The sequence below is a fragment of the Mus pahari genome, chromosome 5 (genome assembly GCF_900095145.1).
Source record: "Mus pahari chromosome 5, PAHARI_EIJ_v1.1, whole genome shotgun sequence".
NCBI lineage: Eukaryota > Metazoa > Chordata > Mammalia > Rodentia > Muridae > Mus > Mus pahari.
The window spans coordinates 56,786,073-56,798,746 of record NC_034594.1 but is presented as its reverse complement, the minus strand read 5'-3'; the positions used below and the strand labels follow the sequence as shown (position 1 = coordinate 56,798,746).

Sequence of the window (12,674 nt, the reverse complement as noted above, 5' to 3'; positions counted from 1 at the left end):
AAAAAAAAAAAAAAAAAAAAAAAAGAGTCGATACGAGGCTGAAGCCAGAATTTAGAATTAAAGAGATCTGACTATTCTCAAAGATGCCCGATCACCAATATTTGCACAATCATAAAACTATGAGAGAGCAAAGAGCCCTGTGGGCATCCTTCTGGACACACATTTTATAGTCAATCAAGGCTCAATACAAGTACCGTTTGGCTAGCTATTACTACAATCAACTACAAAGCTGAGTCAGTTACTAACTCCTCCTGGCCTGGCTCCGGCTCCATGAGGCCTCTCATCTTGCTTTACATATGCAACACATGTCACACAAACCACAGTGCAAGAAGCCACCAGGGTTAGAAGCCAGGTCCCCTAATTCTGAAGGGTCAGGAACTATCCTTTGACCCCATTTTTCAAGACTGAAGTATTGCTGAGTCTTCTCCAATCCCATTGCTCAGTCTAACTTCTTAAATGGTGAACTGAGAGTTACTGTTAATTATATACAAAATCCCTTATCACAAAGCAGTCTATACACTGCATACTGTGATCTCTGCAAAGACAGACAGACAGACAGACAGACAGACAGACAGACAGATATAGATAGCCCCCAACCAACAAGTACGGTAGGTAGGATTTATAGAGCTTTTTTTCTTCAGTAGGTCCTCCTTCCTCCCTCTTTTCTTCCTTACTCCTCACTACTAGATCTTGGGACCCAGGGCCTGATCCATGCTAGGCAGGTGCTGTATCGATGAGCTACAAGTACAGCCCCCCAATGTTTTCTTAATGTGCCTCATTCCTTACAGAATGAAAAGCAAAATTAACTGAGCATTTTTATATACACAAACCCACCAAAGTATGCTTAATATAAGCACGGGAGAGAGGTAACAGGCAGGATACAGAGGCTTCAAGAGTCTACAATCAGTTTACCCTGATTTCAAACCTCAGGTCCCTCCTTTTGACTCCTAAAGCTTTTAGGTGCAGGCGAGTGACAGGCCTATCCTCCATTCTGAGGTGATTCTCAGCTCCACACCCTGCCCAGCACCAATCAGGGCTGCTGAGAAGAGACAGATCTCACTGTAGGGAGCGCTCTTCTTGCCTTGGACACTGGCATGTAGTTCGATTGTGGAAGGGTCCCACTGGGCCACACACATACCTTCAATGCGGCTGAGCCTGACACATTTTTGCGGGGTTAGTTTTTTTCACAAGCAGTTAGTCAAGGCTTTGCCTTCTGCCTCAAGGAGAATGGGTTAAGAACACGTGAGTTGGATTCAGCCCAAGCTGTGACTGGGGCTTTGGACGTCAAGAGGGAAAGAAAGTAAGAGATCTATCTGGTGAGTGAAGGCTGACACCCGTAGCCAAGGTCAGGCTCATAGAGAATCTAATAGCTCTGGCCACTGTGTATAGTTACAGAGGCTGGCAGAGCAAAAAGCCTGGGCTTAGTGTTTGGGAGCAGATACACCATGAAGATACCCTGTGGAAGGGTGCTCTTACTAAAGAGTCCTGTTTCCCAGGGGACAGAAGGCCTCTGGGGGAAGTCCATTTTGTACAGTGAAAGGATAGAAGAAATCAGAGAGGACAGCCATTAGGTTCACAGGAATGGACAGGCCTAGAGGGTCCAGAAAATCCCAGAGGCCAGTAAGAAGTAGAACCTCTCAGCTCTGGCCAGACAGAACATTTAAGTATAGAAGCTTGTCCCTCATCTCATGCTACAGCAGCACCAGTGTGGGACTTAAGCACTCTCATCTCTCATTGTGGCCAAGACTACAGAAAGAGGAAGGTACCCAGAGGCTAGATGCTTGGCAGTAGGCCTACCTTAGGGAGAAAATGCTCAGTCCCCTACAGATCAAAGCCCCACCTCCTTGAAAGGACAAAGGGTCCATTCTTTGCCTCAGGCAGTCTTTTCCACTTGGTTGCTTTGCAAATTAGGATAAGGAAATGGAAGCTGGACCTAAGATTAGCAGGCAGCCTTCCCTCTAATTCAGAAACCCCAGTCCCAAAGCGCCTCACCTTCGGTGTCCTTCAGATTCCAGGGATGCTCTGGTCTTTCAACAGGGGTGTTTAAAAGAAAAAATCTGGGACACGCAGTCAGCAGGTGGGGGTGAGGATGAGACATCACAGGAAACCAGAGCACAAAGGACTGAAAGCAGCTTGTGTCCTGTGGCTAAGGAACACACAGGGGATCTGTGATGGAAGTGAAGCCCTTCTAACCAAACGGTAAAGAGATTTCTGAGTGACGGTGGTAGCCATTTGAAGTGACATACTGAAATGGATAGGAACCAACAGACAGAAGACTTGGTGCGACCACAACTGCCTGTACTTAGTAGCTTGATCTCCTTCAACAGGTCTGCCTTTGTCTGTTTTCTTTGTAAAATGGGGCTATGGGTATATACAACACTTGACATAGAGTGGGCGCACTATAAAAGCTCCTGAGGGAAACTTCTCCCCTCAAACATAGAGTTTTATAAAGAAACTGTTAAAAATGTAAAACTGGTTTTTATTTTTGTTGTTGATTTTGTTTGTTTGGGTTTGGAGTTTTGAGGCAAGTTCCCCCTAGCTGGCCTTGAACTCTGACCCTACTACCTCCATTCTCTAGGTGATAGGATTATGGGAATGCACCACCAAGCTCCACTGAGGCTTTTGTTTGCTTGGTTTTCGTTTGTCCTAAGAAAGAGTTGTTGACATTTTTATCTGAAAATAAAAGAGATTTTTTTTTTTCCTACTTGCCTACTGACTAAGTTTCTTCCTTTTAGTTTACAAATAGGCAGAAGAGATTCTGGGGAAAAGCCAGCCCAGAAAGTATGTTTATAATGATGCAGAGGGACAGATGTACCTGTAGGTAGATGATGAAGCCACGGTATAAAAGAGAAACAGGATTCCTGACACTCTGCCATGTCAGGATGTGCCTTGGCTTGGGGTCTGTGATATGTTAAAACAGCAGCTCACGTCTGGACAGACCATACCAGGCCAAAGCAGTTACTGTAGCAGAGGTTTATTGGAGACAAAGAAGGGAAAGAGAGAAAGACAAAGGGAAAAAGTGGGGAAGGGTCTGTCTTTTATTTAGGCTGTGACGTAACCTGTTTGAAGGTAAGTGTGGGAAGTGGACTCTGGGAAGGTATATGGTTGTCATAGCAACAGGTGTCACCTATGTGTGACATTCCTGAGTTTCTATCTGCCAAACTGATTCTGGATACCAACAGTCTGAATATGATTTGGCAGCTACTATTTGTTTTATTGTCTTCCTTTTTGAGACAGGTCTTACTCTATAGCCCAGGCTGGCCCCAAACTCATAGCAATCCTCTTGCCTCAGCCTCCTCAGCATTAGGCTTAGGAAGGGGAGCCATTGTATTCAGTTTTCACCAGAGTGAAATGAAATAAAGAGATGGGCGACTCTGCATCCCCACGCAGAGCTGGTCTAAATGCAGTTTTAAAGATGGTCTTCCTTCGAGTCTGTGTTTCAGCTGACTTTATACTTCTCTGAGCTTCCAGGCCATTACCCACCCACTCCTAAGTTCACTGACACATCAGAAGTAAGAGTTGAGAGCACTGGGCAGAAACGTCTGTCACCGCAGGTTTAGGAGATGGAGGTCAATAGTTAAGGGTGACAGTGACAGGGAGCAGGTAAGCATGTTTCCCCAGTTGTCCATTCAACCTCACGGGCAGACTCTCTCTTCCTCTTCCTCTCCCTCCCTCTTCTGGCTCCCCTTCTTTCTCCCTCTGCCTATCTCACTGAACAGCCTAAGCTGTCCTTGAATGGACAGTCTTACTGCTTCCGTCTCTGAGCACCAGGATATTGCAGATGTATACCATTGTCCTGGTTACTTTTTGTTAACTCGACACAAGCTAGAGTTGTCTGGAAGGAGGGAGCCTCCATAGAGAGAATACCGCCATCGGACTGGCTGGTCTATGGGAGCACCTTTGTCATTAGTGATTGATGTGCCCAGTCCACCAGGGCAGTGCCACCTCTGGCAGGTGCAGTATGAAAGCAGGCCAAGCAAGCCATGAGGAGCAAGCCAGAGATCAGAGTTCCTCCAAAGATTCCTGCTTTGAGTCCCAGCCTGTAAACCAAACAAACCCTTTCATTCCCACAGTGCTTTTGGTCTTGTTTTTTTTTTTGTTGTTGTTGTTGTTTTGTTTGTTTGTTTGTTTGTTTGTCTTTCACAGCAGTAGAAACCAAACTAAAATAACCATCACACCTGGAAGTTCCAGTCAGCACGTTTTATTTTTTATCATTTGTGGGTGCCAGGTTTGTAGATATATGAAGTAACACACACACACACACACACACACACACACACACACACACACACACACACGTAAAAATACACCATGATGGTAGAAGTGAAATTCTCTAAGGGAGTTAAAGGAACCAACAGCAGGAGGAGAGAAAGGGGAGGAGGGGAGGGGAGGGGCATGATCAAAGTAGATTATGTGCTTCCATGAAAATGCCTCTGTGAAACACAACACTATGTACAGTGAATGTATGCCAATAGCAAAAAGGGATGGGAGGGATCACTTTCAGATAATGTGATAATTACAGAGAGGCAGATGTATTTATCTACCACATGAGTCAGTTTTAAGGCTTCTCTGTTTTTCATGGTTAACCTACACTAAACCCAATACTCTTCTCTGTTATGTGTCAAGACCAAACCAATATACTGAGTCTAACAACCCCGGCAAGACACTTACTTAATATTTAACTAAGGCTAAATTACACATTTTACTTCAGAGGGACGGGGCAGAATCCTGAACGCCTAATTCTATTGCATTCCGGGCAAGTTATAGGGGGTTTCAATCTGGCCATTGTTGGCTCTGCTTAAAGACTCATTAATCTCAAGTGAGAACCAATTTAACAAGCCAGGCAGCTGTTTGAAGTGACTGGTGGGAGCAGTTTAAACAGAGGATTAGGAGATAATCACATTTCGAGGCATCCTTTGGCTCTATAAAGTTGACCCCAGGCCAGGGGGTGTGAGGTGCAGGCCCTCCTCCACACCTCTCTAAGCAGGTGGCAAGCTGTGGAGAAGGCTGATCTCCTTAGATAGGTTTTCAACCCTGTAGTGATGTACAGGGGTCCCCCGCTTCATAAAAAGACACCAAACCCTGAGCAGTAGGACCCTAACGTGCTTGCAGACATGACTGCACGTGGCCTTTAGATCTGCTCTGCGGTACTCTCATCCGCTAGTTGGATGTAAGTAATCATGCAGAGGAAGGAAAGCCAGAATTTAACGTCAGCTTTCCATCTTAAGCTCCTCTGTCGAGAAGGTGCAGGATCCCAAGGGCTCCCTGAAAGGAACAGTGTTTTTCTGGTTTTCCTTATTGCCAGACTGTAGCATCTACGAGGGGAGGAAAAAAAAAAAAAAGGTGTGTACATTTGCCAAGTCATTAAGCTTTGGATACACTGCCCCTTCGATTGTATTGCACACAGCAGCAGGCAAACTACAAATAATTTAACACTAGGTTTGGCTGGCAGTCATTTCAAAAGAACTGTTTGATATTGAGGGGGTTCACAATGCTGACAGAAATCCGCGAGGACAGCACATCACATCACAAAAACTTCACTTCTTCAATGTTGTTCCAGCAGACTTTTGCCCTTTTTCTCCTTCCTGAACATCAGAGGGGCCTCTTTTACGTGTCACATACATAGCACATGTGTGACCATGTGACAAGCTTCCAGGGATCTCTAGTTGTGTCCTTAAATCAGTGGGGTCTGCAGGTTAGAATCACTACACACGTCCAACAGGGTTTCTGTTTTGTATTGCATCAGACAGGCCCGTCTTGGTCCAGAGCCTGGTCCAAGGCACTGGCTCCACAGTCAGTGATCTCTCCCCACCCCTGCCCACAGCTGTTTGTATCAAGAACAGCCATTCTAAGGGACTGGCCACAGATGGATGGATTTGTGGGACAGAATTCTACAGTGAGCTGCATCTGACTGTCTTGAAAATTGGAAATAATACAGAAACCTTCACACTGACAGCATGAGGCAGAGGAAAGGGTCACAGCTGTGTTGTGTCTGACAACCATAGCAGTCCCTGCCTTCAGCCCTCTGAGCTTGTGGTTCCTGGATTCCCTGCAAGCTTAGAACATACCCCACTTCTCTGAGTGAATTTGAGTGGCCCAGTGTCGCTGGGAACAAAGACACACAAACCTAAGTCACGTCAGCCAGGTGCTCCTTTTAGGACCATGAGCCTCTGCCCCAACCTCTGAGCTGTGATGGAGGTGGCAGCAAACTCTCCTCTTCCTTCATCAGGACCATGCCTTGCTTCTGATCAGGGAGACAGTCAAAAGCCATGAGTTATTAGGGGAGAAGGTGGTCCTGCTTAGAAACTGCCAGAATCAACAAAGGGCTTATAATATCATCAGAAAAAATGAAATGGTGTAGGAAGGATAACACACACTTTAAAATAATGTATATATGTTAGATAAGCAGGAATATATTTTTTATAATATGTTCTTTAAAATTGACTAGGAGCTGGGTCAAGGAAAAGCACAAAGACAAATGTAGTTGAACCAGAATTCAAACAGCAAGGACTGGGTTTCCCAAAAGTTGGTCCCTGCTGAGCAAGCTATTTAGGGACAGGAAAACTGCAGGCCAGAAACATTAAATACCCGAAGACAGACACCTCAAACCCAAATGGCTTAAAAGAAGCCAAGAGGTCACAAAGGGTAAGACAGTGGGGAAGGATGACTTTAGAGCCTGAACTACAGAGAAAGGAGCCAGCAAGATGACTCAGCAAATAAAGGCACCTAGCAAAAAATGCTGATGGTGCTGAGCTCAATCCCCTGGAGCCCCGCGGTGGAAGAAGAGTACTGACTTCCTTAGCTTGCCCTCTGACCTCTGCACACACGCCGTAGCACCTTCAACACATACAAACATGAACAAACAATAAATACATAAAATTTAAAGTAAATAAACAGAGCAAAGGGAATATCCAGAAAAAGACATGCAAATTCTTTTCTTACTTAATACTAGGGTGCAACACCAGGGTCTTGTTTATGCCAGGCAAGCCCCTGTACCACTGAGCAGTCAGATGTGGTGATGCACCCCTTTAATCCTGGCACTAGGAAGGCAGAGGCAGGCAGATCTTTATGCGTTCAAGGCCGACTTGGTCTACACAGTGAGTTTCAGGTCAACCAAGGCTACATCATGAGATAATGCTCAAATATAGAAAACAAAACTCTTTAATATTTGTACTACTGAGATATATCCCTAACCCCGGTAAAGACCAAGTTCAAAGACCAGCCTGTGATTCACCTTTGAATCAGCGTGCTCTATTAAGGCTAACCTGGGCTCTCATCTTTTGTTATATCTATATTCTACCAATTTTGATTGTTACAGATGTACCCAATATTTACGCTTATATCTTATCAACAAATGCCATGAAATACCTTGGCGGGGCAGTCATTGCATCCAAATGCAAGTCAAGAACTCAGACAATCACACTTCAGATGTTGGCTCATCTTCCAGAGCACAACTGTCTCTCCCTGTGGGAATGCTAATCAGATGGCACAATCATGGACACTCTTGTCCCTTTATCTAAGATGCTTTTGAGCCCAGGAAGTTTAAAAATACTTATATGGAACAGGAAAGGAAAACAACGATTTGGTATTTTTCAGCTCACTTAACAAAATGCTTGTCTAAATCTGCTGGGATAAAATACCATTTTGTCAAGGAAAGTAGAAAAAAAGATGTCTAAGCCAGGTTGGGAAGGAAGCTCATTTAATACAGAGGCAAGGCCCTGGGGTCATTCCGCAATATTGAATGAATAAAACCAAGACTGGTGGTGCATTCCTATAATCCCAGCACTTGAAAGATAAAGGCAGGAAGATCAGAAGTTCTTAAGGTTAGCCTTAGGAACATAGTGAGTTTGAGGCTAGCTCAGGAGACAAAGCACCTTGTCTCAAAAAAAAAAAAAAAAAAAGGTAAGGTACTATTACAGTGACTCACGTAGCTTGCATGTACATAGTTGTACACATGCACACACATGTGTACACCCCACATGCTTGAGTGTTCACATGCAGGGCATTGTACACACACACACATTGAAAAGTAGAGTAACTGAGGGGGACAATCTCTGTCTTCCACACACATGCACCCACACATGTGAGCAGGAGAACACACACACACACACACACACACACACACACACACACACACACCTAGTCAAAAGCAAAACTACCCAGGACTTTCTCCCAAGCAAGGCTAAGAGATTATCATACAGAGGAAATAGCAGAAAGGAGTCCTACTGTACACAGGGCTTGTCATACTATGTTACTCTCCCTACAGCAGTGGTTCTCAACCTTCCTAATGCTGCAACCCTTTAATACAGTTTCTCATGATATGGTGACCCTGACCAGCAAATTATTTTTTGTTGCAACTTCATAACTATAATTTTGCTACTGTTATGAATCACAATGTAAATACCTGATACCTGGGATATCAGATATATGACCCCTGTGAAAGGGTTGTTTGACTCCTCCCCAACCCCCAAAGGGTCACGACCCACAGGTTGAGAACTGCTGCCCTATAGCTAGGCACTCTGCCTCGGATGCTTTGATTTTTTTTTTTTTTTTGATCATATGAAGAGTTATTGCTTCCCACTGCTTGGAATGTCCAGACTACAGATTCCAGTTAGATTTTGATCAAATTTTAGTAAAACAGCCTCTTGGAAGGTTTTACCCAACATCCCCACAGGTTTCATACAGAGCCCCTTTGTATCCTGTTCATCGTCATATCTCTTTCCTCTAATCTTGCTTACTTATAGGACTGGGAACATCAAAGTACATGAAGTCACAGGTTGGTCTGATTATTGCAAATAAGATGCACTTATTCTATGCACTCCCTAAAATAGACCAGCCACCTGTGCAAGATACTTGAATACCAAAGCAGGTATTCAAGGACTTAGATGTGTCTGCAATCAATCAATAGTAATAATGACAAAATACTTACAACCCATATCAAGACCAATCTTCTGGACAAATTAGGGTCAATATTCCAGTGGGTGAACGGGAGAAACGTGATGTAGAATACTTCCTGACCCAAAGCGGCTGAAAACCGGAACAGGTAATAGTAGAAATAATTCTTCACAACATGCTCCTTTCCAGAGGCCTGGAAGACAAAGCCAAGGGGTTTGTGAGTTCATTCAACATATCTGGAAAAACACTGCCCCAAACTCATCACCAGGGTGCTGCATCCTCCTGTCTCAGGAAGATCAGTCTGTATCACTGATGGATATCCATCAGCCCCACTTACACACAGAAGCATCGGAGACCTTAGTGTTTCTTGGTTGTTGTTGTTGTTGTTGTTTGGGGGTTTTGTTTATTTTTGTAAGATTAAATACAAAGCATCAGAGGCAGAAGTTCCAGAAGCTCCCGTCTCCCTCCATACACTAACACACACAAACACAAACTAAGCCTCTATCGTCTATGTATAGAGGGCTAGAGACCTGGAGGAGGTCCAGAGTGAGCCAGTACCATATGGGTTCCTGAATTCAGATGGGGAAATGGTGCTTTTCTCAAAGATGTCCACTCAACCCAGCCAAGTACCAAGCAGGCCTAGCCCTGCTTAGCTTCTGAGGACAGGTGAGAACAGACTCAGTCAGGATGGAATGGTACAGACTCCATCCCGTAGTAGTCTCTAGAACATGTGGCTACATCTCCTTACAGAGCAAAGCTGGCTTTGCAGACACCATTAGACAGTGAAGTGGGGGTAGAAATAATTCCCTGGATCTTCCATATGGGTTCTGTAGTCACAGAGATCCTTGACAAGATGCAGTGAAGGTGTGGCACCAAGTTTTTGACCTGTTTTCCCAGCTGAGAAGCCCACGTCCACCGTTGGGCAAGTCTTTTCCCTTTCTTAATAAACTTTCTCCATTTGTATCATTTAAGATAAAGAGGATGAAGGGGTCAGGAATGTCAGAATCAAAGACCAGGATGGAGATAGTGCATAGCTAACTCTGATGATGCAGGATGGGACCAAAGCCAAGGGTACAAGGTGTTTGTTCTCTGAAAGTTTAAAGTAAGGAAACGGACTTCTCTCTTGAGTCTCCAGAAAGAATTTGGTGACTTTGGTGACAAGCTGATTTCAGTCAATAAAGGTCTATTTTATGCTTCTAACTACCAGAGGTTTAAGAGAATACGTTTCCATTGTCTTAAGCTACTAAATTAGGAGTAAGTTGTTTTAATAGCAATAGGTAACTAACCTAGGGACAGTAGAAAAGGACTTGCTCCTACATTTTAGTTCATATTTTAAATAGGACTAATAAAGTCACACCACAGGAATGGTGTAAAAAATATAGCTAGTACATGTAGGGAATATTAAAATGTTCTCGAAATTTATCATCCCCTGTCTGTACCTTATCATTGAATGAGTAAAAGGGGGAAATGCCAGGACCAAGCAGACAATGAGCTTAATATAATATTAACACATTACAAATGCAATTGCTTTGTCAACTTGACACAATTTAGACTATCAGGAAAGAGAGTGTCAATCAAAAATATTCTACCTTGGGTTGGCCTGTGGGCATGTCTGCAGAAATTGTCTTAATTAAGTTAATTGGCATGGGAAGACAAGACAAGCCCACTGTGAGTAGCACTATTCCCTAGGCAGAGAGTCTTGACCTGTTTAGGAGTGGAGAGATAGAAAGGAGCACAAGCAACTATGTTTCCATTCCTTCTCTCTGCTTGTAGCTTTGTCTTCACTTCCCCACATCAATGGACTAGAATCTAGATTTGTAAACTGAAACTTTTTTCCACATATTTGATTTTTATCATAGTATTTTGTCACAGCAACAAAAATGAAAGTAAAATACCATGGTAAACACTTTTGTATTATGGCATATTTGTAACAAATTTAACAATAAAACATTTTACTTTTTAAGTGAATCAAAAAAAAAAAGAGAGAGAGAGAGAGAGAGAAAGAAAGAAAAGAAAAGAAAAGAAAAGAAAAGGAAAAATCTTATCTCTCTGTCTCTGTTTCTCTCCCCTCTCTTTCCTCCCTCTCTGGAGACAGGGTTTCACTATGTATGTAACTTCACTCTCTGAATCACAAGTTGTTTGAAAACTGACAGTGATCTGCCCTGGCTTCCCATGTGCTAGGACTACATACAGGTATGTGACAGGCATGATGTCAGACTTGTAAAGCAGAATTTTAATTGACTGAAAGTCCTACGCATTCTAAAACTGAAATGCAAACACTGAAAACGAGGAGGGAGGGGACACCAGCAGACAGGCCGGCTTCCTAAAGACTTACAGCTCTGCAAGTTTGCCTTGTTTTATGCTGAGTTGGAGGTCTTTGAATCCTCAGAGGGATACAGGGGAAAAGTCATATATGTCTGTTCTGGAGACATTCGTCCTCTGGCTGTATACAAGGCTCAGTATGAGTACACTGTGACCTGGGAATATTCCAGAGAGCAGGTGTGGGAGGAGCTCTCATCTGCTGAGGGGCACTGTGGAGGACAATTTGTGGGAAATAGATTTTTAAAGGGCCAGTATTTTGGAGCCCTTGAAAATAGCCAATGATATTTTTATACTTTAGGCATTAGAATGAAGACGACCTTGAAACCGCGCAAATATAGCTATACTTAATACGACTGGCTCTCTTCCAGGTATGCATCTCTCTCCTTTTCCTTTCTGAGAGGCTCTGGTTTTTATTCCAGTGTCTCCGCCTCCCCCACAGCACCCTGGAACACAGAGCGAAAGTTTACTGCCTTTTGTATTAAGAAGAGGGTCTGGATTTACTAGAACCAGTCATCTTTAGTTTGAGAATTCAGACTCAAGTCAAGAGGCACAAGGATTGCCCTGAGTATGGTTCCTTGTACCAGTGTCACATCCTGTATGTTAAAGGAGAGTAGCCCTCACTCACAGGGATGAAATTTACTTCTAAATGAATTGAGAGAGAACGGCAGCAGAGCGACCCTAAGAAAGACAATGACACACAAAAAGGAATTTTTCAGGTAACATTTCTGGAAACATAATTAAGTAACTTCACCACTAAAGTCTTGGTTATAAGTACCCAAGTATAGTGGTAGATGCTTATCTTTTCACAAAAAGACTCTAGTTTCTGAGCTGGGGATGTGGTTCAGTAGGTAGAGCGCTTGCTATGCAAACTGAGGACATGAGTCGAGAGATCTCTAGAACCCATGGAGAGCCAAAGGCTTCCTGAGGATCCTGGCTTGTTTTGTGTTAACTTGACACACGTTAGAGTCATCAGACAGGGAGGAGCCTCAGGTGAGGAAAGGCCTCCAAGAGATCCAGCTGTAAGGCATTTTTCTCAATTAGTGATCAATGGCGGAGGGCCCAGCCCATTGTGGGTGCTGACATCCTTGGGTTGGTGGGTCTGGGTTCTGTGAGAAAGCAAGCTGAGCAAGCCAGGGGAAGCAAGCCAACCAGAAAGCAGCATTCCTCTATGGCCTCTGCATCAGCTCCTGCCTCCAGGTTCTTATCCTGTCCTGACTTCCTTTGGTGATGAACAGTGACACAGAAGTGTAAGTCAAATAAACCCTTTCCTCCCCAACTTGCCTTTTGGTCACTGTGTTTCCTCGTTGCAGCAACAGAGACCCTAAGACAATGAGCATCTGTAATGCCAGCACCTCTATGGCAATGAGCATCTGTAATGCCAGCACCCCTATGGCCATGAGCATCTGTAATGCCAGCACCCCTATGGCCATGAGCATCTGTAATGCCAGCACCCCTAT

The 12,674-nt window shown here is 43.9% G+C and overlaps 1 protein-coding gene across 1 annotated transcript in view; it reads right to left on the bottom strand.

The window, feature by feature from the left end:
• Sgpp2 (sphingosine-1-phosphate phosphatase 2) overlaps positions 1–12,674 on the bottom strand; it is a 115,021-nt gene that overhangs the window by 51,321 nt on the left and 51,026 nt on the right. Inside the window, exon 2 of the mRNA XM_021199159.2 lies at positions 8,930–9,088. Within this exon, the coding sequence (XP_021054818.1) occupies positions 8,930–9,088 (159 nt within the window). The remainder of the gene's footprint in view (positions 1–8,929; positions 9,089–12,674) is intronic.